A 25903-nucleotide genomic window follows, 5' to 3' on the forward strand; every position below is an offset into this window, starting at 1 on the left:
AAAGAATGCAGCGTAGCCAGGAAGCACAAGGAGGAGGGCGGCACGGTCCGAGGACGGGACTGCCAGGAAGGAACAGAGAGGAGTGGAGAAAACAGAAGCGCTGAGCACGGCTGAAAGGCTAACAATCGAGCGATGAGACACAACAACACATGTTCTCGCGGCGCTTATGTGATGATGCTGAAGGAGCTTCTGAAAAGCCTAGACCGTTGCATTCCAGTCTCGTAATAGATGCTGCGGCCATGTTGGGAGGAAAAATGGATGCCACAAGGCGACGCCGAGCTCTCCAGGTGGACTAAAAGTGGCAAAGACGATGAATCATGACAGCAGTGCAATCAAGGTTTTTATGGCAGGTTCAACCCATGGCCAGTCCTGACTTGTGTTATTCACGCCGATCATGTGAGTTCCCTCTTTCTTAACCTCTGGCAGTTCAGCTTGAAACGCTTTAAATTCAGTTGTGCTCTAACATTTTGCAAGAAGCTGAAACCACTAGTGAGGTCCTGGTAGAGAATCCATAGCGTCAAACTATCTATATACCGTAAGGACGGATCTATGTGATTTCTCTGCAACGGAAATGTTCGAGGGAGAAATGACAGAAGATTATTTGCTCGAAATTATGGGGAAAGCCTGGTCATGTTTTATTGCAATGTCAATATTACTGAATTATGGGAACATACGACATGAGTGTGTTGTTGGGTGGGTATTCTAGCATATAATGGCAGTTCATCTTAACCAGCTGACAGATGGAACACCCCAGAGTGCATTTGGAGACCACTCTGCATTAGGCTTCTCTCATTGCATCCCTCGGGGCATTGTGTTTGTTGGAAATGCTATTACTTCTTCATGCAGGTCTCTTTAAATATGTGCAGATCTACACATGAAAGAAAACAGCATTCCGGGTTTCTGATGGTTCATCCCGACCCTTTTGATCACAGGCTTGTAAACATTTTGGAACACTACTCTGTATTATTACTAGCTGTACCTAGCATATCATATTCAGATCTTTCTATCTCTCGATATCCCTCTGAGGAGGAAAATCGTGCTGGCAGGTGCGTTTTTCCTAATGGCACCCCAGATGTTGCGGACAGCAGTGCAATCACAGAAAAAAAACGATATGAAGCCCACATTCCCTTTATAGGAAACTTGGGTTCAGCATTTACCAGTTGTAGAATGAGCGCAGCAGCAATAGAGATATTCTCTGAATTAACAACCAGCCCGATATTTGCATTGTCATCACCTGTATCTTTTGCAGGACAGTCGTCATTACACTGAGGCTGCATGTCCATACGCGGGGAGGTGAAGACGCAGATAGGCTCTTTGGCAGAAAGGGAGAATTCCTACAAACCTTGTAAGGGACCAGTGAACCAGGTTGAAGGGTCTGCAGCACTACCACCCATTCAGTGGCTAGCATGATATTTACCGCTGGATTACAAGTGGTGGTGGTGTTAGTCCCCATTAATTCGGAGTCCGCAGGACTCCTTTGGAGATTTTGGCGGAATTACCGTGGCTGTAATTCTGCCAATTTTGCTGATTATTTCGGCAGAACGTGGGAGGATTTAGCTCCAGCATTTTGCTAGAGGTAAATCCCCCCACTCCAGGGCCAAACTCTTAATTTGGCGGAGTGGGAATGGTGGCAGTAAGGAGCTTGTTTGCATTTCCTGTAAATAGTGGCTACATTTGAGCCTTCATGTACACCAGTGTCACAAGCCTGACATGTCAGTTAATGTAACATTGTAGCACAACAAACCAGTACTTACAACACAACATAGGTATATATTGACCTTCATGTTGCAGTAACTATTAAAATGTTTTGACTTCGCTTGGAAATCACCATGGAAGAGAAATAACATGCCTATAGCAGACCTTGTTTTGAACTTAAATTGAACAAACCCACACATAAGGGAACTCAACACCTCCCATGGTTCTTTATTCCATTGAGTGCAGCTGGAAATTATTGCTTCAGATGGCATTGTATTCATCTACTGTTCTGGCTTTAATGTAACAAGCTCTCTCTCAAGTTCTCTGCCCTATTTGCTATCCCTTTTTCTATCTCGCTTTACCCCTCTCTAAGCCCCACTGAAAATTACAGATGGTCGTTCCAAATTGTTTTACTGGCCCAGATGCTGCATATGTGGGTTTAAGAACATTCCACTGTATGTCTCAATTGGAACGCATGGACGTTACACATATTAAATAAAAATACTAAATGATACCAATACACCTCGTCAGACACCAATAACCGGTTCCAAGGAAGAAAGGTAACCAACTATGGTTTTGTCTAATAGCACACATGTACATTCAGTGACTTGTAGACCTGTATCTATATTGAAAATATAGGATTATAAGTCCCCAAAGCAAATAAAAGACAGAACTGGACTAACAGCTAAAGGTTATTTTCCAGGTAGCCAAACAACAAATCGTATGACCTCAGAGGTATTCTTCCTTTCCTCTCCTTCCCCCAGAAGCTCACTGTCTCCAGAGCTCTGGTACTTTCTAGGCTGGACTACTGAAACAGCCTCTTTCTAAATATGCCGGCTTCTAATCTCCGCCCTCTGAAAATCATCCAGAACAAGACTGCAAGACTTGCCCTTGGCCTCAATGGATCATATCTCTCCAGCACTGAAATCTCTACACTGGCTCCCAGTGGCTGCACAGATTAGGTTGAAGACCCTCTGTATTGTCCACAAAGCATTCTGGGGCCTGGGGCCTCAATACCTCCAACTCTCTCTTTGTAAATATCTTCCCACTCGAGCTCTTTGCTCATCCGCCTCCAACTCCCTCAGGGTCAGTCGCTTCTCCAAGCAACGAGTTGGTGGTAGATCTCTTTCTTTGGCTGGGGCCCCCTCTCTAAAACTTGAGGAGAACCATCTCTGGTTCCGGAAGCACCTCAAGACTTTCCTCTTTGCTTTTGCCTTCTCTCTTCCTCTAGCCTGCTGAATTCCTTGCTAAAACTGAAACTGCACTGGTCACCTGGCTACCATCTGATCTCAGGCCCAGGTCCCCTCTGCGTCAGTTGCACACCTGCACTGCCCCCGCCCCCAGGCAACCCTTGCACTTGGGTCTGTATCTGTAACCCTACAGTCCCCTTATCTGCACTTTGGCCACCTGCTGTCTGCACTTACCTTTCCACTTGCTACCAGCTGCCCGCACTTCTTTTCTTGTTTGATCCCATGTACTGCATTTCCCTCTCCTCTTTCCCCTCACACTTTTCCCCACCCCTCTCCCCTGCAGTTGTGCAATCTCAATGTGATCTGGCCTAGTAAGATAAGATCGTTGTCCCTGTCTTCCCTTTGTTCCCCCTCCCTCGCCTCATCGTGCCTTTGTGTATAGGCCCGTTATAAATGCCATATCATATGACATTATGAAAGAAGCTCTTTCTAACTTACACAAGTCTGTAGGCATTGACCACAGCATATCCGAATCCATACACAACAAAAGCTATCTCTTCAACTTGACATCTCCCCATCTAACTTTTTTATCTTCCTCCCTCTGATCTTACTTAATAGGCCAGACCACTCCGCCCTTATCTGTACTTTTCGACAGGCTCGCCTTATCTGGTCAACCCAAGCCCCATGATAGTACTAACCAGAGTATTCAAAAACATCCCGATTATCCTCATGCGGCTATCCTGACTAACCTCTCCCTACAGTAACAAGCTGATCAAGCAGGCCCTACACCTCTCCTCTAACACAACAGCACCATCGAAGTCTTCACTGGCATACAAGTACATCTTAAGCTCAGTACCAGTGGAACAAAGACTTCTGAACGTTCATACATCAGTGATCTTAACATCTCTAGACATATCTGATGCACCACTGACCTGGCACTTCTCAAACAACCCATCTTACAAAGGAAAAAGACAAAGCCAAAGCAGACATTACATACAAACCATCTACTAAGCTACTAAAAAGAGTTAGGCACTATTCTTAACAGTGCACTACTACCTCACTATCCTACCCAACCCGAATTCCACATTTAGTCAGACATTGACTGCTACCAATGGTTTGTTTGAGAAAAGTAACCAGATCTTAGTCACCATAAAAAAAAATGATTTACCTCTGACTTATCCATATTCCACCAATGTGCCCCCTCTGGCTGACCGCATGCCAATCCCTCTCATAAAAGGTCCTAATACAAATCCTTTTCTTTCTGGAGCACAGTGATCGAGAACCCTAGAGTTGTCACTTCCACATTTTACTTCATTTACTTCATCACTGGCTCTCCCAGAGAAAGCATCTTTTCAGTCTTTTTAAGGACTGGCCACATGCACTGCAAAAGGCTGTCATTACCCTTGAGATCACAGCAACTTTAACTCGATCACACATTTACCCACCCCTGCTTAGAAATGTGAAAAGACAATGATGATTTGGCTTCAAGAACAGGCCAGCAGTCATCATTTCTTGATTCAGACCTTGCTGCAGTACAGTGTCTCTAGAATGTTTGGGCCCAAACAACATAAAGTAGTGTAACGGGAGAATAGGGCGAGTTATTTGGTTGGGAATGAGTTAAAGCTGGGATGTTGCCTGTTGGTCTTGCAAGCAAACCAATTAACCCTTCCACTTAATTCAGTACCTAAAATTTAACACAATTATTTTCGACGTTCACAAACGCTGTGCAGGCAGCAATGTCCCTCTGAACGTATAGTAATGATCTTGCCGGGGATTCCTACTTCTGTAGCATAGTTGGCAGCCTGGATTGTAACTTCAGAATTCAGGAGGTTGAGAGTACTTTTCCCAGATCCATGCAAAACAGAGCCCCAATAAACTCCAGGAATTGTGTCAGTACTAAACAAGGCTTCTTGAAATTGATCAACCACCAACAGTTCATTAGGGTTTGACACACTCGATCTGTGTAGTTAGACATTAGCTATCAAGACGGTGCATGGAACAACCAATTATCCAGGTAAAGGTGATTTGAATTCTTTGGGTATGTTTGAATACCACCATAGAAGGAAAGACCTAAATGGCCATGCAGGTGGCTGAAGCTAGACCTAATGGTAACACCAAAAACTGGTAGTGAATATATTGGTTCTGAACATCAAGGAATCTGATGTGCCACTAAAATTGACATACGAATGTATGTATCATCCAGATCAAGCACAGTCATCAGAACACCTGGCATTACCAGTGAAGGAATGACCTGCAAGGTCGCCATTCAAAATGTTTGACATTGGATCTTTTCATTTACTCTTTTCAACTCCAATACAGGTCAGTAATCCCCAGAGAGTTTATTGACCAGGAATAGAACTCATTATAATTTCTGGGCCTCCTCATGAGTAGGTACTGAAATCATTGCCCACTATTTCAGCATTGTGAACACCATTGAACAATGCCTGTCGGCTCGACACATGCCTTGGCAGAGACATCTTTATCGGCACAGAATAAGGAGGAAGAGAATAAACCCTATAGAATAACATTGTCTGATGTTGTTGATAATAAAAGCATCTGATATTGAGCCCTCCCATGCCCAACACAAATGTTGATTTCATCCTGCCACTAGACCCCTTCACCTCACATTTTTGGGGTGCCGTAGTCAGACTTAGGGAGCCAAGATGTCCAGTTGTGACTTTTGGTGTGTACTATTGACTGTTCCTCTACCTCTACCTGCAACCCAACTATTTCAGTCTTGGATGCAGCAGAAACCTTGTTGGTGGACACCTGTCTCTGTCATGGTAATAGAATACTTGTTTTCTGTCACCAACTGCTTTCTGGAGGAACTCATCAATTTAAAGCCCAAACCAATCGTCTGTGAAACATAAATTCAGTAGGGCATTCTCTTTAGCCACCTCTGCTTTCAATGGATGCGTCAAGAGGACTCTACAGCCAGCAATAGCCAGCTACTTCTGGGGATCTTTGGCTATTAAAGGTGACATGGGACAAGGGTCAGGTCTGCAGCTGTATTGCAACTAGTATTTCAGAACATTTCCCATCTGATGCAATGGTCCTATGAAGGGCTCAGAAGTTCCTACATAGAGAGCGTGCATCACAGGAGGCACATGCCCCAGCACAAATAGACCCATCCCCTCCTGCCTAACTCCTCCAAAAGGCAGAATCAAGGAGTTCCTGCCATTCTAGCTACGGATGAGTGCACTTTAATTGAAACAGCCAATGCCATGCCAAAACCTTTCAGGGTGGAATGTTTTTCCAAGTATCGTAGACACATGGGTTTAATTACCTCTCTCATTTCTTAGTTAGCACATTTCACATGATTTTGCATCGAAAGGGGGAATCAGGAGTAGAGGTCTCATATTCCCCCCAAACCTCATCCTTTTCTAGCAGAAAGGCAGGAGGTGGGCAGTTCGAGTTATCCCTAACTAATCTTCTGCACACTGGCGAGGGTAGAGTCATTTATCTCTGGCTGCCTGTTGCTGGGTGTTGTGCTGTCTGTGTCTGGATGTGTGGATTTGTGTCTGTCTATGTCCCCCATAAGAGTAGTAATAACCTAAATAAATAAATGCAGTTGCATGGTCTGAAGGTCCAACTCTCAATTATGCATTATGTGTACACATTATTGAGCATAGAATCAGCATGAACAGAGAACATTTGGCCCAGAGGAGAGAGGAGAGGGGAGAGGGCGGGGGTCGGCATAGGAAATGGACAATTAGGAGAGGACTGGCATTCTTTTTTTTGCTAATGAAAGTTCCGTTTTGGTCAATCACACTATATATATATATACCAAGAATGGCAAGTGGTTATGTGAAAGGTGAACTGCTTGGAATTGTAATATATTCAATGATAATAGATCAGCATGCATGACTCACCTTGTCAGAATAGATTGACATGCGTGCTGTCAGACCAATGACTGGAATCCTGTAGAAGCCGGCAGTGTATGACACTGGTGTCGGCGTGAGGTGGTCCTTTGGAGGAGGAGGATGACTAACCAAAATGGCATAGACCTGTAGGAGACATAGTCACATTAATGAGCATGCAGGGAGAGCACATGCCTTGTCTTGATTTAGTTCACATCAAAGCGCGGGAGTGACAAAGCTATGAGGGAGGACAACAGAATGCAGTATAAAGTGGTAAGCAAAGACTGCCCAGTCTGCAGGCAAAGGCGGGGTAGTATACAATGAGGGTTAAACAGAAGAAAGGCCTGTTACTCGGCAAAGGAATTGAGCTGTGAATGAGCCTTCTCTAGTCTAACCGAACTTTCCGGACAAAGGTATGTTAGGACATCTCAGTACTTCGTTTACAAGCCAGTTTGCCTCTCTCTGCGAAGTCTACATCTGGTATATGAAAATAAAATGCATCTGGAGCCGGTCTGAGCAGAAGCCTGCTTGGCAAAGAAGACAGGTGCAGACAGGAGCAACGCATGTTGTGACACTTTACATGAACATTCACACGAAGTATCACAGACCGTCCCTGATGTGACTGCCAGGTGTCTTGCTTGTCAACATGTTGTTTATTTAGCGCTTTCCAGGACAGAGCAAACACTATTCAGCATGTTATGTGCACGAGCCGGTCAATATGTACAATAAAATAGGTTGCACACTATAATGCGGCCTTTTCTAGTTGGAAACCCAAAGGCATACCACTTAATTGCCCTTTGTGAACTAATTTTGCAACTTGTAGTTAGCTGTTCAGTCTTCATGCAGAAGGCTTAAACATACAGTTGAAACAACAGTGCACAACACACAGAAAGGATTAAAAGCAGTAACATAAAATACATACAACAATGCCCACAATAACTTAGCAAGAACACACGATGGCATACCGTAGAGTAGTCTAAAAAGAAAACAGAAAAGGAATGTCCATGCAACGAGTGCTTCAGAATTAGTGTGCTTCTAATCCCCTTGAAGTGCCTCTAGGTGTTATACCTTCCACCAGCAAAAACCAACATCTTTTCAGACTCGGAAAAGAAGACTTTAAAAATAGAGCAACACTACGGCAAGAATTGAATTATTGTGATCGCATGAGCATATCCAGGGGTCAAGTCTTAAAAATTAAAGTGGGGGACTCATCAAAAAACGCAATGGGACGTGACGTCACAAGAAATTAGCATAGCAAGATGAAATATGCACATTTCACTAAATTGGCTTTGCATAACCACCCAAATTGCACAGGACGAATGGCATTTGCCTTTCATAAAATCAACACACACACAAAACCAAGATAGAATATTTTCTTCTAATAGTGTTTTTGAAAACGTTAACATGTGTGCATGTTTTAAACTCCCAGAACCGATGCACATTTTTTACCTGGAACTTGCAGTGCCAAAATGGGAAATTTCTCATTTAGTTGTATGTGATTTTTCACCAGGTTATGAGCAATTGTGAAGAGTCCCGCCTGCAAACCTGAGGACTGCAGCTCAATCCCCGAGGTCGGCTTTAATTAGCATACTTGCCAACCCTACAGATTTAGGCAGTAGGCTACTGCTTTTGAAGCAGCCCTACCGCCTACAGATTTCGATGACAGATCCTACTGCATTTTACAGTGGCAAGTAATTTATGTGATTCTAAGGCAGCCTCCAGGACAAAGCATGCACCACGTTAATTAGTCTGTCTATACAGTGCAGTGGACTGGTAGGTGATTACTTTCAGTGCACTCAGACCAATCCAGTGACCTGACAGCTGCGTGACTCTGTCCTGCACTCTTGCCGGTACAACCCTTAGATGAACCAGGAGTGTAACACCATCACGCAGCATCTGCCGACAATTTGGTGTTAGCATTCAGAATTAGACATCTTTAACATTTCAACATCTTTCCATGTTGTGCTGTTTGTATGTTTTGTATTTTCCTGTGATGTCATTGTTATGGGAATTATTATTTTTCAAACTTGAAAAATCCTACATCTTTTTGGTCGCAGAATGTTGGCAAGTATGAATTAATACATTCAAAAAGGACATTCAATGTTTCTCATTTTAGCTGGGGGGGACTGAGTCCACCCTCTGACAAAAGTGGGTGGACTCCGTCCCCCCACGTGTACCCTCGACTTGAGCCCTGAGCATATCCCACCATCCACTCTGCTTACCACCCCCGCTTTTATCCAAAGGGGCCACAGGGGAACTAATTCACCCAGGCATAGACGCTGGGGGACGTAGAGACATCCCATGCAGCGTGTCAGGCTCTTCAGTGTTTAGCTGACGCTTCCCAAAGATGCGAAGTCAGCCACTAGCGCCCCAAGACATTATTCAGGCATTGGTTGGAGTCTGGGGGATGCTGGCTTATAGGTCTGGGTCACTCCCCCCATCATTCCTGTTTGTTCGACTTTTCTTTCAGCCTCATCTTGATTGATCGTCTTCCCTAGGTTCTGCTCATAGATGCTCATCGGATTGGACGCCTCTCCTTTTTATATGAATGAAAAATGAATACATGGCGCCCTGCCAGGCTTCAGTCGTTAGGAGGGCACGTGTACAAAACGTGCATTTCACACAACACACGGCCGACACCACTTCATTCCTTAATATTTCAAACATATTCACCAAAACTGCAAGACTGAAAGCTGCAAAAGAAGGCTTTCTCAGCAAAGATGTACTTTTACAGAGGTAAAATATATCAAACTAGAATAACAGCCCAATTTCTCACATCACTTATTTCAACAATCCTCTTAAAAGTGCTTTCACCTCCACCGTCCTTGCACTTACAGAGTGAAACACCAAATCCCAAACAGATAACACTGGGCCAGACTCTGGCATCGTCTTCGATAGAAAGTCAGATATTGGTGCATCACATTAAGTAGAAATAGATGACTGAGGGCCTCATTACTAGTTGAGCGGAGCAGAAAAATGCAGCGGTAACGCTATTACTGCCGCATTTACCACTCCGCCCAATCTTGAGTTGAGCGGAAAGTGGGAGTTTTACCTTCAGCTTTTTGCTGGAGGTAAAAATCTCCCCTTTCCACACATTTTCGGCGCTATTAGTGCAGCACTAATTGCGCCGACGCTAATAGTGCCAATGAACCCCCACTGGGTCCAAAGGAAATGGAGATTTACCTCCCCACTGCAACTCGGGATCCGGCATAAATTGCACTGGACCGAGTTGCGGTAATGCTAATAGTATTGGGAAGTATCTCTGCGCACTTAACGCTGGGATACCGCCCAACTCAGGATGACGCCTGAGATGAAAAATGCTGCCAATACCATTTTAAGTGTGGCAGCTATGGTAAAACGGGAATTATATTTGATAACTGCCTGTTTTCCCACATTACCTGATTATGGGTTTAAAGACCCACAAACCCACCAAAAACACCTGCTGGTGAGGATTGGTATTACCCCCACTCACAGTGGTGGGATTGTTGCATTCAGCAGGTCCACAAGCCTTAACGCTGCCACTCCGCAATGAAGACCCAGGAGACTTCAGATTGGGGAGTAACAAAAACCGATATTCCGGTAATAGTAATTCAGGTTCGCGGTATTAGCACTGCTTATACCCCATATACATAATGAGGCCCTAAATCTCAACACTACTTGCTGTGTCAATCTCAACATGTTCCTCTAGTTCCATGGTTCAAATTTAACAAATGCAGAGGAGAGATCAGTGTCCCAAATAAGACATCCATTTCCTTGCAGCAGTAAAGGAACTGTCTTAGCCCTGTACTCTCATATTAAAGGTTCAATATAGAGGCGCCCACAATGCCTCTGGAAACAAACAAAAGGTCATGTGACACCGCAGCTGTGCTACTAATATTCGTTTTTATGTGGCTTGTAGATCCAAAATACATTTCAATGCAAAAAACACACAAGTGCTTGTGATTAGGAACTACACTGGTGTTTTAAATGGGCCCAGGCTTGATGGCGCAGCGCCCCGGTAGATTTGAAAAACTGCTCTGGAGCCAGGGCACTGCCTCTGTCACCTGCTAATAATCAGAACACTCTTTCTCCTGCGCGCACAACTGGCTTCAGTCAAAGCAGGCCAAGCCTCACACCGTTAAGTTGAGGCTGTCCAAATGCGCATATATGGCTCATGGTTTTGGAAATTGTATAATTCAGGTGAGACTTGCCTATGACAAGTAAAATGAGCCCAGAAGGGTCCTGATTGAATCTCTATCACCGACACAGTAGTCAAATATAAACATCTGTGGTCATTCTTAGGTTCTCAAAATGCTTTTTGATTTCATGCAAAGCAGCCAGGAACCACACTCTTTCTCGTGGGTGTTTTATTTACAAAATGTGTGTTCACTGGCTGGATTTTTCATGTACTGGATGAGATAATTATTTAATTACAACCCTCAGAGAAGGAGAAATTACCAGTAATGTTCTTTCTATGAATTCTCCTCTCTCACAGATACGTCATCTAATAAATATCTTTCCAGTATCAGCTGCTTGTTAACATTTCGACAGGGCGTGCAGTACGACTTGACATCAATCATTGACTCCTCATGACTCAGAGATGCCACTCCTCGGCTGCGGATGTGACGTCGGCTGTATATATGTTACGTCGCTGCGCCCCCGTACTTCAGTTCCCCGCCTTTTCCCCACAAGCTCAGCAGCCACGAGGGAAGAATCCAAAGGATTCTGCTTAATAACAACCACAAAAATGAGAACTTAAGACACCGTACCGAAAGCAACCGGCTGACAGTACCCAATGCAAAAGGCACACAAGGTGCTTAACTTCAAATCGTCATCACCTCAAGTTCTTGCCCTTTCAGTAGAGAACAACCAGAAAATGGCAATAGAGTAATTTCATAGTGGGGCAGGATGGGAGGGCGATTCTGCGGGTGAAGAATACATAGAAAGTACATTACTGGGAAGTAATATCTCTTCAATGGATTGAATTCTCCTGCGATTCCTCATCTGATAGACTCGCAAAGCAGTACAGAGTGTGGAGTCAGAACCACGCTGCTCAACATATCTCCTTTACTGGCACACTCCTTTACAAGGTAGGTGATGCTGCCACACCCTTGGTAAAATGAGCTCTGTTGCCTGGTGGCAGGTATTTACCTGCTCTCTGATTACACTTTGCAATGCAGAGAATTATTTAGTGAGAGATTGTCTGTTCTGACACAGCCAGACCCTTCCTGGACAGACTGACAGCCACAAAAAGTTGGTCATCACCCCTAGATTCTGCCTTCCTAGCTAAGTAGAATCTGAGCGCCGTCTTAGGGTCCGGCTTGTTTTGCCTTTACTCATCCTTTAAGGGATTAAGAGGCGGACAGAAAACTGGCAAATCAATGCTCTGGGACAAGTGGAATTCTGAAACCACTTTTGGCAGAAATTTACAGCGCACCTTGAGGGTAGCTTACTTCTTGAAAAATCACAGGAGCAATGTCCTGCAAGATAGAGCCCTGAAGCTCACCCACACGTCACGCTGATGTAAGTAACCTAATAGACTTGACCTTACAGGGTAAGTAACCTAATAGAACACATATGCATGGACCCAAATAAAGCAGCCATCAAAAAGGTTAGAACCAAATTGAGGTCCCAATCTGGAACCAGAAACTAAGTAGGGGGGATCCTATTTACAAGGCCTTTCAGAAATTGGGTAATTACCAAGACCGTGAAGAAGGATCCCTGATCTGGTGACCTCTTAAATACAGGCAAAGCCACCAAGTAGCCCTTGACTGTGCCTATCTGAATGCCTGTCTAAGCCAGTGAGAAAAGGAACTCCATCAATGCAGTGTTGAGACAAGCGATAGGGTCTATCCTGCATTCCCTACATAACTCCCCAAACTTTCTCCACCTGCATGCGTACAATGATCTAGTAGAATGTCTGCGCTCAGCCAGTAAAATCTGAAATACCTCTTCTGAGAGGTCGCAGTCATCATACCTCATGCTCTCAAGTGCCACTCATGTAGGTTGAGGGACTCTGGGTTCAGGTGGCGCTCCTGACCTTCTGACTGGTAAAAATTGTCCAGCAGCCGGAGAGTGGGCAGATGGTCAAGTCCAGGAGCTCTGAGTACCATGTTCTCCTCACACAGTCTGGGGCAATCAAGATCATGGTGGCTTGAAACCTCCTGAGAACTCATGGGATGACAAGTATCGGAGGAAACGCACAGTGGGGGTTGAAGGCCCACTCCACGAGGAACGCGTCCCTGAGTGCACCCTTCGCTGGGAATTCCCTCAAGCAAAACTGTCCGCACTTCACGTTGGCTGTCACGGAAAACAGATCCGTTGTTGGGGTACCCCACCGGGTGAAGATCTACTTGAGATCTTCCTGGGACACTTCTTACTCGTGTGAGACCGCGCTCTGCCTGCTCCACGCATCCGTCTTTCTGTTCTCCACTCCCGCTAGATTGACAGCCAAAGTGGAGATTCGGTTCTCCAACAACCAGAACTATAGAGCTGTAGTGCCTCTCTGCATGGGGGCAGGGATTGTGCACCCCCCTGCTTGTTGCGGTAGTGCATGGCAACTAAGTCCATCAAAATGAGGATGTGTTTCCCCTTGAGGGAAGGTGCAAAAGCCATCTGGAACAACCTGACCGCCCTCAACTACAGCCTGTTGATATGCCACCAGCATTCCATTGGCGACCAAAGGCCACTCGCCTGTAGATCCCATAGTAAGCGCCAAACCCTTCAGGGACACATCCATGCCCACTTCGGCCTGGTGCCACAGTGGCCGAAAGGGCCCCCCCATCATGCTCTCTCTGCTGGCCCACCAAGAAAGGTTGTTGATCACTGACCTTGTCACTTTGAGAATGTCCTTCATGGCATCAAAGAATTGGGACCACTGACCGCTCGGCAGCCACTGCAGAGATCGCATCCGCAGTCTGGCCTCTGGCACCAGAAGAATTGTGGAAGCCATAAGACCTAAGAGGCAGAGGAAGGAAGCCGCAGGTAGACTGTCGTGACTCTGGAAAAGTTTGAACATTTGTCTGACACTGGCGACTCATTCTTCGGATGGAGCAAAGCCTTCCCCACCCATGTGCCCAGTACTGTTCCGATGAATTGGAGCTTCTGCCTTGGTGTTACGTGGGACCTTGACCTGTCTGCTGCCTTTGACACTGTACTGTTGATCACTCTGATCTCCTTAATATTCTCTTACTTCATGATCAAGCCCTTGCCTGGATTGAATCCTACCTTGCGCCTTGCCAATTCTGTCTCCTGGACAAACAACACCTCTCAACTCACTCATCTTACTGTTGGTGTTGCACAAGGCTCTGCTCCTATTTACACTCTACGCGTCTGTTCCTGGGACACTAATCTCCTCCTTTGGGTTCTCGTACCAACTCTTTGCAGACGGCACCCAAATCTTCTTCTGTTTTCCTGAAATCTCCTCTGATTTCTCTATCAAAATGTCCAATTGTCTCTCTGCCATTAAATATTGGATGGCTTTGCACTCTTTGATGTTAGACTCTACCAAAACAGAGATGCTCTTCTTCCCTGTCAAAAGCTCTCACTCATCTCTTCCTCTACCTATCCATCTCCATCCGCCACTCTCTGCTATTGTTCTTCAGCTTGAAACCATCATCTATGACCCTTCTAACACCTTCTCTACTTTCATCTCCAAAATGGAAACAGCAGCTTGCCTCATCCTCCAAAATAGTAGGGAAATCAGGCATCTCCTTCCTTTCAACAGCACCAAACATCTTTTAACCACTCTCTAAACTGGACTACTGTGCAGCATCCTCTTTGGTCTCCCCACTTATGCTTTATGTCCTCTCGACAAGATCATTAACCTCGCTACTAGGATTCTCTTCGAACTCCCTCACTTCACACCTACTCCCTCATACCATCATCAGGCTGGATGGCTGATGATGCTAAACCATGCCAGATTTAAATGTCTTCTCCAGGTTCACAAATCTATACACAGTAAGGCACCACTGTCTCTATCCTTCTCTATCCAACTCTACAAGCCTTCTCGTAATCTCTGCTCTGCCTCCTTGACTACCCTTGCGGCTCAAAGCCCTCCCCGTGCTTCCGCTCACTTCCGCTCGTTCTCTCTTCTTGTTCCACTTTCATGGAATCCTCTTCCCCGCACATCTGAGAAACAGTCCATATGGATTTGTTCAACACCAAACTAAAAGCCCACCTCCTCGCCTCAGAGTTACCCTACCTCTCATCTGCCTGCTAGTTAGAATGTTTCCCTCCCCTCTAACCTGCCTCATCCCCTCACTTCCTCTGCCTCCACTCTAGCACCTCACCCATCATGGTCACATCCTAAGCACAGCTGGCCGTACCACCTACCTGCACTTAAAAATGTCCAATGCTGGTTGTCCTTAATCTATGTATGTCCACTTATGTATTTTCCCCGGTAACTGTTCCATTTACTCTCCTCTACAACCTTTTCAGAATGTCCCTGAAACTCATCCCATTGTAAGGAGCTCACTGCTTCCCATCAAATCTGATTTCTTATCTATTGTATGTTATTTTGTGATCAAAAGAGCATTGTTCCTCCTGTATATAAATTAACATTGTACATTGTAATGTTTTATGTTTTATGTGATACTTTGTGTAAAGTTCTAATATTCGAACTAAATCACAATAAAATTATTATTATTATAAATTAATAACTTCTAGAAATTCAGGGAGAAGCCCAAACCGTGAAGCAGAGAGCAGGTTTCCTTGAGCTGAGTCAATACGTGCTCCAGAGACCTTCCTTGGATCAACCAGTCATCCAGATACAGAAAAGCATGAACACCGGATTTCTGTGGTGAGCTGCCACCACTGCCATCAGCTTGGTGAAAACCCTTGGTGTGGTAGTGAAGCCAAAGGGGAGCACCTCGAACTGATAGTGAGTGTCCCTGTTGACAAATATCACGAACCACCTGTGTTTCCACTGGATCAGCACATAGAAATAAGCATGCTGAAGGTCCACACCAACCATGCCTGAAGCTGTAAAGCCTAGAGACAACTTCACCATCCTGAACTTGTCTTTCCTTCAGAACTTGTTCAAGGCCCTGAGGTTCATGATGAGGCAGAGTCCTCCTACTTTCTTGGATAACAAGAATACCAACCTGATCCACTCTGCTTGAGTGGCGCCTCCTCCATGGCACCCCCCAATAACAGGGCTCGCAGTTCCTCCTGGAGCTCTTGTTCCGGTTGTTGTGGAGGGGGTCTGTCTTGTGGTTTCCTTAAGAATGGTAGACAGTACCCCCATCGGATGATCTGTAAGGCTCAGGCGTCCAATGTTATCTCCTTTCACCTGCCCCAGTGCTCAGAGACTCTCCCACCAACCAGAGAAACATGTGGGGAGATCTCAGAGTGGCTTAGCACGCCCCTAGAATCCCCTCTGCCCCGTCCGGGATGCGAGAAATACCGCTGGCCTTGTCTGGCTTGTGGGAGCTGTGACTTTCTACCAAATGGGACATATCATCTGTAACCTCTACCCATAGAGGAAAAGCTGAATGGTTGCTTGACATGTTGCTGCACAGCTAGACCTAGCGACTTGGCAGCAAATTTGGAGTCTTTGAATTTTTCCAAAGACTTGTCTGCCTCCAGGATGAACCGCTGCTCACCATCAAACGCTATGTCCAGATTTATGGCTTGGACATTAGGTGAGAACCCTGAACTGTGGATGTACCCATGGCACAGCCTTCACAATCTGCAGTGTCCATGCCTGCCTGCAGTGCTTGACATCCCACCTCCTTGCCGTCGTCAATGATGGCAAAAAGCCATTTCTCACCTCTCCAGCCCGGAGGTGCTCTGCAGCTTCCACTATGATCCTCCACAGTCCATGGAAATATTTTGCAAATGTGCAGGAAGCATTGACTGCCTCCAGGGCCATGCTACCTGAAGCGAAGATCTTCTTGGCCAGGGCATCGTTTTTTTGGATACCCTATTTCTGGGAGAATTGGAGGTGAATTTGGCTGGCTTAGAGCTTACTGTGATGGCTTGAGCCACCAGGCCTTCTGGCACAGAGTGAGATGATGAGAAGGGTAAATCTCCCCTAACTGGCTTGTATTTTTTGGTGAGGTAGGCATCAACAGCCGGTGTGGAACATGTTCTGTGCCACAGTGTGACAATGGGATCTGAAATACCAACATTAAATGGTAATGCCCTCTCAGTCTGTGGCCCTTCATTCCGGATGTCTGTCAATTCATATGCCTCAAGGGCCTTGTCTGCGGTGCCCAAAGATAAGGCTACAACTACTGTATCAACAGTTATCCTGTACTGGGCATTAGGGTGGCCATAGAGAGAAGCCGGTTGCAAATCAAGGTCAGGAGACGTATCAAGCCAGCTTGCCTCATGCAAACCTTCAATTAGTGCCAGCAATTCAGGTTGGTCCATGAACAAATCGGCTGAACCAGCTCCCCCGCTCATTGGCTCAAATCCCAAAGGTACCTGTTCCCCTTCATCGTCGTAAATTGACCTCATGGTGTCAAACAACATCGGCCGAGATTGGGGGGCAAAGGAGTACTTGACCATCATTGACATCGATGTCAACAGGATCGCTCTGACAGGGCCTCTCGTGCCGGTACCTCGAGGGTCAAGCATGAGGGCGTAAGATCTGAGATGGTCACCTTGGCGCTGGAACTTCTGGGCACAACTGATGCTGTACTTGCCTGTGGTATCAAGACTGGAACCGTACGCCCCGTGGGTTTTTTGGAAAGAGTTGGAGGAATTCATGCAGCAAATGCTCCATCTTTGCCCCATCTGAAGGGACCCAGATCCAGGCCAGACTTAACCCGCTCCTCCGTGCTTGCGCGGATGGTGTATTTTTGTGAGAGAATGAGGAGGACAAATGGCATGAACCGCTTTAGGAATGTGAGTGTTTCGTATTATTACCTGTCCTCCTTTGCAAGTTATGGGCCTACGGTGTATTGGCCTGATGGTCAAATGCACTGGGGACATCAACGGAGGCCGCCTAAGCGCTAACTTCGCTGACCGCACCCGAATAGACTTCGGGTTCATCTGCTGACAGGAACCGCACTGCTGGACATCGTGATCCCTCTTCAGACACCACAAGCAGATACCATGCGGGTCGGTGAAGGATATCTTCAAACCACAGTCCTGACAGCGTTTGAACCCCAAAGCTTTAGGACCCAACACCTCAAGGAATAGTTGAAAAAAATGTTCGTCTCATGAAGAGAATGTTCAGAAAGGCAGCATAACGAGCACACAGAAAAAGGGAACTGAGGAACTGAGGCTCAGTGACCGAACACATATATGGCAAATGTCACATGCGCAGTCGAGGAGTGGCCGGCCAAGTCAAAAGGAGTCGATGTCGAGTCTAACTGCGCTCCCCGTCGAAAGGTTTCCGAGCAGCTGACGCTTGAAGGCTGCTCCCGCAGATTACTCATTTGATATAAGTAATCTGCGGGAGAATGCAATCCATTGAAGTGTATTTACAATATGCAATCTGGGTGCCAACATGACCACCTGAGACCACACTGAGCGACGCAAATTACATGTTTGCAGGGTATCATGATGTATTGTTTGGGTCATGGGTGGGCCCTTTTGGTCATGCTCAGCTCTGTTTAGGTCACACCCTCCTTGTTGGAACCCCCTTCCTAAATTTTGCATCCCACTTAATGCACTGGACTGCATCGAAAATTACTATTATCAGTATCCATATTCTTGTTTTATCTGAATTTATAGTTACGGGACTCCGCAAATAATAATGCTTGAGGGCCCGATGAAATAAGGGCTATAATGCAACCTTGACGAAGCCCATTTCGAATTACAATTGTTTAAATACACTAGTGAGCACATCCATTAATCCAGCACTATCTGCTCAGTGTTTCCCATATTTGAAATATAGCTTGCTAAAGCATGACTCTGTATCAACGCATACGTTTCATATTTGCATCAATGGAGCAGGTGCCTGTGGATTATATATTGCTGATTTTGTTTTGACTGGGTTCCGGGGGCCTCAGGGACGTCATTTAGAGATCGCCAGGGCTCGCACTTGCGACCCCTGAGTTCTCCCTTGCTACCTCCCTTAAACTAAAAAAAACGTTATCTTTTTTTTTCATAATTTGAAGCTCCTGGGCTGTGGCCAATGCCATGTGGCTATTTGAACTGTTTGTCTTTCTGGAATTCTATACAATAATTGCTAGACTCATTAAAGGTTTATTCCAGGCACACTTCTGGGGGTGAGTCACTGATTTAGTCTGCTCTTAAACACCTCAAATTCACAATGCAGACAAAATCCTCCAAAAAGCATTTAGAGTAGAATAAGCATCCATTTCGGACTATGAATTTTGCTTTTCGCAATTTGCAGTTATAGCATGTTTTTTTCTGCCAATACATATGGTGATTCTTGTATGAAATGTATATCACCTTACAGTAATATTGTAACCATGTTTTTCATAGTGTACTTAGAAACAATGCTATGTGATGCCACTTCCTGTTTTGTCAAGGGGTAAATGGTCATGTTCCATCGCTTCCTGTGATGTCACTTTGGGGTGGGCTCAATTGACGTCCTGTGATGTCATCGGAGGTCAAGGGTCATATGATGTCACTTCCGCTACCCCTGGCATTTTGTTGAAATGATGTCCTTGGGGGGCTGGGACTATACTCACCCTGAGTGCCCTCAAATGTCCAGCCAATCATAATGGTTCCTTTCCAGAGTCTTCTGTACCTCCAAACGTGTTATAAGAAAAACGTTTCCCTGCTTGATAACAGGCAACCTTTATAACCCGCAAAACAGACAAACATTGAAATGCCAGTACATCTAGCATTGTATATTGAATTTGGACTGTCTATGTAAATGAAACGTCTCTAGCAAAAACAGGGCACTGACCTACATGATTTCTGAGCTGGAAGGGGCAGCGTAACTTCCCCACAAATACTTCTAATTTTGGTAACGCGCATTCTGAGCCCCATATGCACAGGCAATTACTAAGATGGCGCGCTAACGCTAAAACGACAGATCGCATACACACGCTGGCCTTGCATTGCAGAACCGTGCTCTGATGACCTAGCGTGCACTCGGGATATATGCGGTATTCTTAAGTCATGTTATATTAACAAATCAATAGCACACTTAATTACTAACGGAATTGATTCTTTTGTTTTGTCTTCCACTTTAATGGAAAACCTGATTTAAAGCCCTGCTCTGTGAGCCAGAAAGCCAGGCTAATCACATTCCTAGATTATAGATTGCAGATAAGCAGAGCTCGCACAGTCACGCCATGTAATGTGATTTACTCAACCACACATTTAATACGCAACTGTAATTCCATTCTAGGTGCCATTAGACAAACGGCGATGGGCAGCTATGGATGGGAAATGGAGGGGGAGGGGGGAAGAAGTCCACCACAAGAGGAATACTGAAAGTAGAGACAAATTGAAAGGAAAGTATGCAGATAGGATTGAAAGAAAGATAAAAAGAAAGAAAAATAAGGGCGAGTTGTCTTGCTATTCGTTTTAGTTGATAATGAATTTGAATGAAGATTCCACGATTAAGAAGGAAACATATTTGTTTATACAAACCTAATTCTCCATCACTGCTCTCTTCGTTATAATATATAATGATGAATAGCTCGCTTGTATGTCTTTTTAGTTTCGGCTGTTAGGTAGGGCTAGCACCACCTCTAAGTCAAAACTATTGTATTAGAGTACAGATAGGGAGAAATGGCATATGAGGAGGGACACACTGCTTGTAGGTGTTGTTTGCCCACCCATTTATTTATGTATGTATTGGTTATTTGTAATGAGCACTAAACGGCAACAAATTGTGTTTTGAGGCACATCAATACCAGGAGTGTGGGGATAGGAAAGAGGAGAAAAAGAGACAAGGTACAAAATAAAAACAAAAACGTTCTTAAAAGGTCTTGAAATATTCAGAACGTGCACGTGCTAAAGCATGAGTGGGAGTGAGGAGGGAGGAAGACAAACAAAAACATTCTGACTAGATCGTAAAACGATTTGTAATTTGCAAATGGTAAACATGAAAGGTGGAGAGAAGGAGAGGGGGTGCAGGAGGGGATTGAGAGAGGTACAAAGGACAAACACTAATAAAAAGTGCAGGGACAAGTAGACAGATTGTATTAGGGGCCCAGACAGCAATTATGTCAAGCAGGTAAGAGTGAGTGCAGACTCCGAAAGCCTCCTCTCATGGAATGAGGGGCCACTTCAGGCATGCAGGCAGAATTAGGAATCAGCAGGTGAGTGCAGACTGGCAAAGCCATGCCTCATAGCATGAGGGGTTACATCAGGCATGCAGGCACAATTAGGAATCAGCAGGTATGTGAGTGCAGACTGGCAAAGCCATGCCTCATAGCATGAGGGGTTACATCAGGCATGCAGGCACAATTAGGAATCAGCAGGTATGTGAGTGCAGACTGGCAAAGCCATGCCTCATAGAATGAGGGGTTACATCAGGCATGCAGGCACAATTAGGAATCAGCAGGTATGTGAGTGCAGACTGGCAAAGCCATGCCTCATAGAATGAGGGGTTACATCAGGCATGCAGGCACAATTAGGAATCAGCAGGTATGTGAGTGCAGACTGGCAAAGCCATGCCTCATAGCATGAGGGGTTACATCAGGCATGCAGGCACAATTAGGAATCAGCAGGTATGTGAGTGCAGACTGGCAAAGCCATGCCTCATAGCATGAGGGGTTACATCAGGCATGCAGGCACAATTTGGAATCAGCAGGTATGTGAGTGCAAACTGGCAAAACCATGCCTCATAGCATGAGGGGTTACATCAGGCATGGGGGTTACATCAGGCATGCAGGCACAATTAGGAATCAGCAGATAAGTGACTAGCGAATGGAGGAATCTCGTCTAGGGCAAGATGGGAGACAACAGGCCGGCAGATGACAGAGAAAAGGAAGGCGAGGGTTTCAAATAAAACAGAGGACATAGGAGGGGTCAAGAAAGGAAGGAGGCAGCGAGGACATAGTAAGCAATGCAGCAGCATAGTACATGAAGTAGAACAGTCTAGCGATTAATGGAAATAGGGATGCGCTCGCTCCCAAGCATAAAGCAGTGTGACTAGAGGGAAAGTTCACCCGCACACAAGGGGGGGGGTGGGACGGTTACATCAAATATGCAGGCAACAAGGCAAGACAAAACTGTGTTGGTGAAAGCAGGAATACATGGGATTGAGTCGGTACACAAAAGGGCAGGCGGCCAGGAGCAGAGAGAAGTGTCAAAGTCCAGATTAAAGTTAGAGTCATATGCTGTGAGGAACCATGCTCAGAAAACAAAGTGATTCGGGCTGTGCTGCAACTGTGCACAAAGTGGAATGATAAGCAGTCAAAAGGGGCGAGAGTAGCAGAAAAGCATCACATCAGGCACCGTGCAGCGATGAAGTGGGTGAGGCAGGAGCAGCAAAGTAGGAGCAGGGCATAGATTACCAATGAAACCACCAAAAAGCCCCAGACAGGCCCATACAGGGTTGAGAACCTGGCCCTTGGCTGCGGCCCTTAGCTGTGAGCCGGCTTTGCCATGCCAGCTCACTTAAGAAGGATGAAGTCATCAAATATCCCAGCCAATTAGCCTGTAGCGGAGGCAGGATTCCACAACGAGCAGCCAGGAACAAAGAAGTGGGCCTAGGGCGGCCATGATGAAGAGGAGCAGCGCTCCATTAGACCCATAGGCAGCCCCACAAGGTTTACCTCAAAAAGGATGTTGAAGTCGTGCAAACGATCGAAGATGCACTTGTTAGGGTCATAGATGTTAAGACAGGCCCCACCCAGTTCCTGCCCCTCCCCACCCAAAATACCTCCTCATGTGAACTCTTTGAGCTCACTTTAATCAAGCCTTACGATCAAACTTTGCATTCAAAGTGCCTGTCAGTGATTTCTTAAAGCAGTCTTCTGAGAGTTAATAACTTAACTCGAGTTGTAAATGCGCTACTGGTGGCAGAATTATTTATTAACCAGGACTTCCTTCAGCCACTCATAAGCACTATGCGTGTCCTTCACTGAAGGCTTGTTAAAAATAAACACTGGCAAAGCAAACAGTTCTGGCTTCTGCATAAGTATTAGGCATTTGCCAGCCACTACTATTAGATGCTCAGATACTCACACCATTTTGCATCTGCTACCATCAATAGCCAGTTAATACCACTATGGCAGCGCCTGGCAAGTTACCCATGCCTTTAAATAATGAGAAAAATAGAACAATGTGTGACAGGTCTGGTAACAAACTAGTAACATACAAAATCAATAATGTTTTAATAAACTAGGACATGAGTAAAACAAGTATTAAATCAGCATACATACAAATTAGCAATAGAGGTATAGGTACTACGGCTAGTACTTCAAAACATAGGAATGTAACAACATGAAGCCTGAAAAAGAGCTAAAATTCAATTGTAAAATAAGAAAGTACACAGTTGTTATTCACTGTCTGCGCAGCTTAATCTATTAACCAACAATGCCAGTTGTGTCACTCTGTTACTATACAGAGACCAAGAGTCTCGACATGTTTCAGTTCAATGGTGTCACATATACAGAACTTTCTTCAAGAGAAAGGGTTTCACATTGAATTCCTATCCAGCATACAACATATGTGGGGGCAACGAACAAGACCTGTCGAGATTAAAAGAGAGGTAGTATAAGTAAGCTAATAATGCTAATTTACCTCTCAGGTAGTTCAACAAATGAACAATGAACCAAATCTCAAGGATAGAAGTTACCTTGAAAGGGTTCTTGTGGGGACGTACAACTCTTGGAATAGGTTGTAGAAGGAAAAAGAGTATTCCTTAGGCGTGGCTGCAACAAAAGCGAAGAATTTGCTTTTCGTTCGCTCACAGTGCTAATGGGTCTCGCAACCAGGCTAAACAAGGTTGGCAGAAGGGGAAAGGAATGAAAGAAAGCATATTGGACCCACGTGTGGTAGCTTTGGTTCTAAACTCAACAAAGTATGGATCTAGTCGTAACCGATAGAGTGGGTTCACAAAGTGCTTGGAACACCCAATGGTACAGGAGAATAGATCCCCGACGGCTACTGGTTTAGGGCACTACTGATGCTTGTAAACAGATAAATAAGGCAAAAGCTCTCAGGGGATCAGAGTTTAACCACGACAACCCCCCTCCAAAAAAAATATATATAGAGGGTGGACAGTATAACCAATTAGCAAGAAGAAAATAATCACATCTACCTGCAAATGATCAAGGCCAAGCGTACAGCTTCTGGCTCAAGAGTCAAGAGGTACCAATCCGGCGCAGGGGGGACAGTAAATGCAAGCTAAGGATTAGAAAATCTAGCCGCGTAAGATACGTAAATAGGACGTGTGTGGATGAGGCATACCTCGAGTGAGTGCGAAAGGGCTCTTACAAGCACGAGTCCCTCGGGGGTGCTGCATACGGTGTAATGAAAACACTGTCCCTGCGGTGAATCACCTAAGTTGCATAAAATGCATCACGGGACAGGCGTGGCAGTAACTATAGTTACCTGACACCAACAAGTCCTTTGACCGGAAATATACATCATTTACTGTTCCCCCCACAGTGGGTTAGCTGACTGGTTCCGTCGGGTGCCTTGAACCACGACCTATTTTAGAACGCTGTAGGCGGTTCTTCCAACTAAGGTACTTTTTCGTTTCTCTTGCTTACCGTAATACATTTTATCTACTGATCTAATGCCTGAGGATTTTTGATCTATGCGGACCCGGTATCCCTTTGCCAATGTCGCCTATTGTTTTTTGGCAGGGATTCTCCATACCACTTTCCATACCTGAAAATTGGTTGACTAGCAGGTCCACCGCGCCGGATTGGTACCTCTTGACTCTTGAGCCAGAAGCTGTACGCTTGGCCTTGATCATTTGCAGGTAGATGTGACTATTCAATTAAAGTACAACAAACAGTTATATTTCTTCAACGTTAAATAAAAGGGAATATCTTACATTGTAGTGGTCGTGTGTGGCAAGAAACATGTTGTCAAAAGTCTCTGAACAATGCACTAAGCATTTAAAGTGAAATGAACAATTATTGAACTCTATATGAAGGGAAAATGAACCCTGAGCCAAAGGTTTAATTATTGAATAACCAATTGACTTAAAATGTTGATGTTAAACAGAATTAGGACTTTGCTACTAAACAGAATTAAACAGTTGAAATCTAAAGGAGGAAAGAAAGTTGAAATCCATATACATCATCACATATTGAAGTACTATAAACCCATCACCTTATGCTGCAATATAACAAGAGGTGAAAGAATAAGCAAACAAAGGATACTGAAGCCTGATTTACAATAATATTTTCAAATGGTGGAACAGCTACAAACTTATTTGAACTATACATTGGGAAACCAAAATCAAACTATAGTAGTGAAAGGAAGCGCCCCCAATTCAGCACGATCCTCCCCGCAATGAGAGACAATAAGGGACTCTCCCGTAGTGGGAATAAGACCAAGACAGAGTGCGGGTGAGCGTAAGTGGGAGTTTATCCAAGGATAAGGCATGCAAAGAACTCTGCAACCTACGAGAGCGCTCTGCCTGACAATAGCAAAGACAGGCGTATTTCTAATACAAAAAACGTCATCAACACCTAAACACTATAGGGGGCACAAGTCAATTGGGATTGGGTGGTGTCGACTAACTATAGGTGTTGCTGGCGCGGGGTTGGTCTTGGCGGGACGACGTCACTGGTCAGCCTCGTGGGTTGGGTTGGGCCTGGCAGGCCGGCTTGAGATCATCCATGCGGTGTTGATGTGCTGGGGCAGCCTGTGACAATAACGAATACCTTTCCTGTCTCATTTGCCCTAGGCCATGCACACTACAGTTATTCAGAAAATGACATTTACGTTCATTAATAAATCGCTTCACCAGCTTATCTTATAAAATAAACACAACACATGAGGAATGCACCTCGTGAGAGGTCTGGTGGTTGTTGGTTGGGGTGAGATTTACCTGTGTCTTATTGACCGGTATTTTAGGTCACGGGACGGGGCTCTGGGACCTGGGCCGAGTGATACATGTCTGTCTGCTGCGTTAGAAGTTATTATATAGATGGGTCTCTGTGTCTTGTCCCAATGATGGGGGTCGTCCTTACACGGGGTCAGGATTCTTGGGGGGGTTCGTGGGGATTTATGAGAGGGTGCTGGTAGATCAGTGGGTTCATCCGTGGGTTTATTACCGTGCTGTAAATAACACAGGTGGCGGGCTGTGGCCTTGGTTGCGGCGCCGGG

The 25903-nt window shown here is 45.2% G+C and overlaps 1 protein-coding gene across 13 annotated transcripts in view; it reads right to left on the reverse strand.

The window, feature by feature from the left end:
• GRIN1 (glutamate ionotropic receptor NMDA type subunit 1) overlaps window positions 1–25903 on the reverse strand; it is a 1139664-nt gene that overhangs the window by 916810 nt on the left and 196951 nt on the right. For all 13 annotated transcript variants that reach the window (XR_011268541.1, XR_011268543.1, XR_011268542.1 and 10 more), the window contains exon 2: window positions 6758–6892. Coding sequence is in view for 9 of the 13 variants with exons in the window: in XM_069609856.1 (XP_069465957.1) it covers window positions 6758–6892 (135 nt within the window). In the remaining 4 variants the exon portion in view is untranslated. The remainder of the gene's footprint in view (window positions 1–6757; window positions 6893–25903) is intronic.

This window comes from Ambystoma mexicanum, chromosome 8, assembly GCF_040938575.1.
Source record: "Ambystoma mexicanum isolate Mex_15411 chromosome 8, UKY_AmexF1_1, whole genome shotgun sequence".
NCBI lineage: Eukaryota > Metazoa > Chordata > Amphibia > Caudata > Ambystomatidae > Ambystoma > Ambystoma mexicanum.